This window comes from Ctenopharyngodon idella, chromosome 15 (assembly GCF_019924925.1).
Source record: "Ctenopharyngodon idella isolate HZGC_01 chromosome 15, HZGC01, whole genome shotgun sequence".
Taxonomy (NCBI): Eukaryota; Metazoa; Chordata; class Actinopteri; order Cypriniformes; family Xenocyprididae; genus Ctenopharyngodon; species Ctenopharyngodon idella.
Window position 1 is genome coordinate 1,217,968 of NC_067234.1, and position 6,512 is coordinate 1,224,479.

Here is a 6,512-nt window from a genome sequence, read left to right on the forward strand (position 1 = left end):
CATATAAATAAGCAAAAGCTCACCTATAAAATTAAGTCTCCAGCATTTCCAATTGGAAAATGAAGTTATATTTCATTAATTGTAACGTAAGTGTTATTCCATACATTTGTCTTGTGCGGAGAAACTAAATTTGCATATAACACATCTTTCGTGCCAAAAGGGGCTGTTGATAATATTTAGAAATGACAATATTATGGGGTATATAAAAAGAAATTCAGTCAGGTTTTTCCAAACAATTCTTAAACCATTGAACTTTTAAAGTTCAAAAAATAAATAAATACATAAAAATAAAAAATAAAATAAAATGCTCTAATCTATCTAATCTATTTTTTGTCCCATTCTTGTTCATTTTTATTCTTTAATAAAAACGTAACAATTATTTTTATTATTATTGTTATTAATAATAATATTTATTATTATTATTATTATTATTTTTCCTGTGGCAATGCATGATAAACGACAAAACCAGACACTCCTTCAGCTTAGTTTAAAAGACTATAATAAGCCTGTAATTGTTTAATCTCTTAGTTGCCAATTGTTCAAATAGTTTGAGCTTTTTTAAATCAAGGGGAAACTGATATTCTTTCAAATAGTTATTTGGTTATGCTAAGACTTTTATTAATAAGCTCGGTGTAGCGGATGTGTTTGACGCACTTCCTGCTGAACCCAGCGAGAGGAAGAGAAACAATCATGGCGGGGGAAGTGTACCTGCTTTGGTTACTGCCGTTATTACAAACGGTAGGTGAATAAAACCCATCTGTACACTTTGATCTTTGAAAGTAGATACTCAACAGTGACAATGAATCCACATGTCTTTGTAAAATCTGGACTAGTTACGTCCAAGGCAATGGTTAGCCGGTTCGCTAATGTTAGCTAATGACGTGGCTCAACTGGCTGATAGTGTAAATAATGCTATTAACCAGTTTACCTGAAAAAAGAAAAAAAGTAAATCACATAGCATGGTTACTTAGCTTTTAAAATGAACATTACAGTAATGTAAAATATGTATTCCTTTATGTTTACACAATTCTTTCCTCTCTTGGTGATTTTCCCACAGTAGCTGGCATTCGTAAATAGGAAGCAAGTTCACCTAGTGCTATTCCACATATTTGTCTTCTGTGGAGAAAAAAATGCCATAAGGGCATGTTGATTATATTTAGAAAGGACAATATTATGTTCTTAACAAGGAAGCAAGTTCACCAAGTATAGAGGCGAGATGTATCAATCACCAGCTATAAACAGTACACTTGTTGTTATAGTAGCTGTAGCCAAAGGTTGCAAATTCATGCACCTGTGCTTTACCCTCCATTTGCCTTTTTCTTTGACATTGCATTTGAGGGTCATTAAAATCAAAGTGAACAGCTGAGAATGTCCAACAGGTTTGAGATGTTGACAAAGGTCAACTGGTGTTAGTGTGTCGAGAATTACATCTACTGCTTGTTTACAGTGTAAAGTGTCTAAATTGTGGTCTCATTCTTCCTGGCTTAGCTGGCGTCTTATGGAGCGGAGCTCTCCTCTGAGGCGTGCAGGGAGCTGGGCTTCTCCAGCAATCTCCTGTGTAGCTCCTGTGACCTCCTGGGGCAGTTCAGCCTGAACCAGTTAGACCTTCCATGCAGACAGTGCTGCCAAGAGGAGGCTCAGCTGGAGTCTAGGAAGGTGAGTTCTACTTCTGTGCCAAATTACAAAGTAATTTCCAACTGAACACAGAGTGCTGGAGCTTTAATAAACTCCCCCTCCCCCCCAATGAAATGAAAAACAATGAAAATGGACACATTTCATATTTAGATACAACAAGCCAAAGGCCACGGTTTGCTGTCATATCACTTGACTTGAATTCATTATGATGAAGACCCATGTTTTTATTTCTAGTTTTGTGAACCTTTTTGTTTAAACCCACATTAATGTGCATTTGTCATTGATTTCTTTGACAGCTCTACCCAGGAGCCATCCTTGAGGTCTGTGGATGAAAATTGGGGAGGTTCCCTCAAGTCCAAGGTAGATTGAGGATTTGGCCTCAAATATGAGTAACTGCTACTTCAAACTTCATATTTCTTGTGTTAATGATTTTACAAAAATGACACAGCAATGTAGCAAAATAAACTAAGTTTATTTAAAATGCCTCAAAGGATTTTTTTTTGTAGCAGCTGTTGCAACAGTTTAGTTGTTGTGTAGCACAGACTTTCAGAGTGTTTGCTTTTGCACACTTATTACAAAGCAGTAATTTTTGTAACTGCATTTCCCTTCAGCTTTTGTCAGGAGTGACAAGCCAAAGATGTTCAGGGGTCTTCAAATCAAGGTAATATTTTTTGCTAAATATTTTAGTTGTGTATGTGTGTATATATATATATATATATATATATATATATATATATATAACACACATTATCATTCAAAAGGGTTGGGGTCAGTAAGTTTTATTTTGTTTTTTTTTTGCTTTTTTTCAGCAAATATGCATTACATTGATCAAAAATAACGGTAAAGGGAAAACATTTTTTTTTTTTAAATAAATGCTGTTATTTTGGACTTAAGCAGCACAACTGTTTTCAACATTGATAAAAATAAGGAATGTTTCTTGACCAGCAAATCAGCATATTAGAATGATTTCTGAAGGATCATGTGACGCTGAAGACTGGAATAATGCTGAAAATTCAGCTTTGCCATCACACAAATAAATTACATTTTAAAATGTGTTTTGAAAAAATTAGTTATTTTAATGTAGTAATATTTCACAACATTACTGTTTACTGTATTTTTGAACAAGTAAATGCAGTCTTGGTGAACATAAGAGACATCTTTCAAAAATGTTTTAAAAAAAAACTTTCAGGCCCCAAACTTTTGAACGGTAGTGTGTATGTGTGTGTGGGTGTATTATTTGGTGCAAACATAATATTTGTCAGAAAAAATATTGCTATTATACTTGGCTTAAACACTGGTTAATTCTAAATGCCCCTTTTTTTTTTTTTTTTTTTTTTTTTTTTTTTTTGCATTTCTTCCAGTATGTGAGAGGCTCAGACCCTGTACTAAAGCTGCTGGACGATAATGGGAACATTGCTGAGGAGCTCAGCATCCTCAAGTGGAACACAGACAGCGTTGAAGAATTTCTTAGTGAGAAGTTAGATCGAATTTAAAGTCACCATTTCATATTTAAAAGTCAGATTTTCACATTTTGCTTTTTTATCATCAATCTCAAACTGAATCAAAGGACCACTATTCATATTTGTGATCAATAATGGATGTTAAAAACATAAATTGATTTTTTTTTTTTTTATATATATAAAGTAAAAGCAGCAGCGTCTGGTTTGAGTTTAAGTGATCAGGGCATACTGTACTTATTTTGAGTTGATGTTTCTGCTACATTTTGTTGAATTGTTGATGTGCTGAGGCCTTTTATACATCTTGTGTCTGAGTGAAAAGAGTGAAGCGTTTTGAATGTGCTGGTTTGGTAAAGCTTGTGTGACTCCCCTTAGCTCATGCTTTTGTAGATTTGCACATTAGTGAAGGCCTGACAGTAAACCAGTCCCTGGAATGTGAGGCCTGAAGACCCTGTGTAACTCTCTCAGCATGCTGTTATGGTGGAAATCTACAAGATCTACCCCAGTATGAGAACGTGGAATCTGTTCATTAAATGTTTGTTGAAAAAATGGAATTTAAACTCAATTTCATTAGTGCACACACAAATAAACCTGTTTTTCATATTAATGTTTTTGTTTGACTTTTTGTGAATCGTTTAAGATGTGATATGGCTGTTCAAGACAAACAGCTAGATTTAATATTTAAATTACTTCAAGTGTTGTTTTCATTTTAGGGCATTTTGGGAAGGTGTTTAAGAGTTCTAATGTGCACTGATAAGTGCCAAAATGTTAGTTGACAAGATTTGATTACAGTGGGAGAGTTAATTAGTATAATTCTTTGTCAAACCTTCCACACAGAGTGTTCTTGCTTCTAATATACAGACATTTTGAGCAGTAACATTTATCCTGTGATGTTTGTATTTTCACCACTAGATGTCAGCAGACATTTTGGTTGAATTCGCTTGTTGGACAAGTTTTAGATGAGATTCGAACCCCTGGTTTCACAGACTAAAATGCATGTTTAAGCTGTTTTTACTGAAAGCAACTTGCACTGACATATCTTAAAATATGTCAGTGCCATTGTTTTGTCAGATGTAATGTTTTTTTTTCTAGTGTACGTTTATAAAAGCTACTTAAATATCCTGATTGAACTAAGACCTAATCCTGGCTTAGGCTAAGCCCTGTCTGTGAAACCAGGCCTATATAAATGTATTTGTATAATTTAATAGGGTACGTGTTTACTTTATAATAATGTTTCATTAATCAAACTAATAAACATTTATATATAAATTCCCATCACATACAAGAGTTTGGGGTCGGTAAGATGTTTTTGAAAAAAGTCTCTTATGCTCACCAAGGCTGAATTTTTTTTTTTTAAAGTAAAAATATTAATATTGTGAAATATTATTACTGTTTTGTTTTACTATATTTTCAAAGGTAATTTATTCGTGTGATGGCAAAGCTGAATTTTCAGCATCATTATTCCAGTCTTCAGTGTCACATGATCCTTCAGAAATCATCCTAATATGCTGATTTGCTGCTCAAGAAATCAGTTTAATGCATCCTTGTTGAATAAAATAAATGATTTCTTAAAAAAATAAAAATAATTTTTTAATCTTACTGACCCCAAACTTTCGAACAGTAGTGTACATTTTTTGTAAATATTTAAAGTAAATTTGTATAGTCTGCAGATGTCTGCAAACGGGAAGCTCTGAATCACTGATTAATGCTGCATGTTTGGCACATCTTCCTGTTCACAGATTTACACAATGTGTTTACAGTCTTTTTTTATCATTATTATTGGTCCTAACAGTGTTAGTCATCAGCTAGTCACCAGTTAACAATGAAATTACAAGCACATTTTGATAGACTGGTCTTGGACAAATTGCTATGCCATTTCCAGAATGTGCCATGACATCTCTGTTTTTCAAAATCTGAACTTTAAAAATGACTCAACATCACAGTTCACAGAGTAACAGCACACCCTTGTGGAATGTAAGCTACTGATAGCGAGTGCTTGCTAATCTACTTTTTCCTGATTCCCACCTGCGTTGCTTTGTCCAGCTGTGCACACAATCTTACTGCATATGTAAAATGATTCTAAATGTTGAAATAAACAGGGTTTGTTAAATCGTCAGGAATCTCACACAAACTCCATTCTAAAACTAACTAAATGCACAGCATAGCTTCATCTGTAAGGATCAGACTTATTGTAGCTACCCCTAATTCGAAAATATTTTAGAAACTTAACTGTTATCAAGTCCCACGAGCCACAAACACTGAACGTCATCGATGGTATGATGTACGTTGTCTGTCAATACGCTGTCTGTCACGAATTATCATTGCGTATGGGAAAATTGAACTTATTTTCACTCTCAGGATGAGTAAAAACATACTAGCCCTCCCGGGGTCCAGGGGCAGTAGTTGTGGCAGATCCCTTGCCAAGCACAGGACTGCAGACACTCCTCATCTCTGATGAATTCCATATGCGCTCCGCCTGCAGTTACTGCTTCTCTTGAACATCATAGCACATTTCTTCCATTACACCTCATTATCTACCCCTTTCATCCAAAATAATAACATATGCAAACACACACACACACACACTTGTAGATGTCGATCTATCTGTAAACATTCACAGAACGTTTTGTGGGATATTCCGGGAAGTATTTCAATTAGGCCTATCGTAATCTATCTATAATAATTTTCGTTCCAAACTAAATTTTAATCATTTTAATGGTTTTAATTGCATTTAATGATTTTACTCCAAAACATATTACATTATATTAATATTTTATAGGCCTATATCTTTTTGGCTTTAATATTTGTATTGTGTTTAATTATTTTATAAAAGCAATGAGATGTGCTGTATTGTGAATACAGTCTTCGATCGGGTCTCCTTTAGGACCCAGGCGGTAATGCCTGTTTAAAAGTTGTTATCATGATGTCTTGACTAATTATAACCTATTTCACTATTGTATGATGTTTATTACATTAAGTGCTAAAACAACATGCTTGAAATATAAAATGAATGCCTATGTATTGAATAATAAATCAAACTGGAAACACAACCATGCCTAAAAATGTTTTTTTCTTATAAGGACAAGGATTGATGCAACATACTATGTTCTGTAAAAGTAATTTAATATTAATTTTACACAATGACAGCAATGTGGTATATTATATAATAATACTATTATACATTTTTTATAAATTAATTGTCATGCTAAGTACACACAAGCATCATAATTTGAAACATGAACTATATTGGAAGCAAACTTGGAAGGGAAACTATATTGGAAGCAAAAAAAAAACATACCTAATATAATATAAGTTAAGCTAGCAGGCTAATCAGGTAGATGTATGCTATGCTAGTGCATAAGCTAACTAAAAAACAGCAAGAACTGTTTGATTTTACAACCTATAGCTTCAGATATATAC

At 33.6% G+C, this 6,512-nt stretch overlaps 1 protein-coding gene across 1 annotated transcript; it reads left to right on the plus strand.

Annotated features, from left to right (window-relative positions):
* The first annotated feature begins 588 nt into the window (after positions 1-588).
* Positions 589-3,699, plus strand: LOC127496007 (selenoprotein F-like). Its single transcript, XM_051863522.1, has 5 exons — positions 589-738; positions 1,489-1,656; positions 1,932-1,995; positions 2,247-2,296; positions 2,997-3,699. The coding sequence occupies exons 1-5, from the start codon at positions 640-642 to the stop codon at positions 3,126-3,128; spliced, it is 513 nt and encodes a 170-aa protein (XP_051719482.1). The 5' UTR covers positions 589-639; the 3' UTR covers positions 3,129-3,699.
* Positions 3,700-6,512: the final 2,813 nt, after the last annotated feature.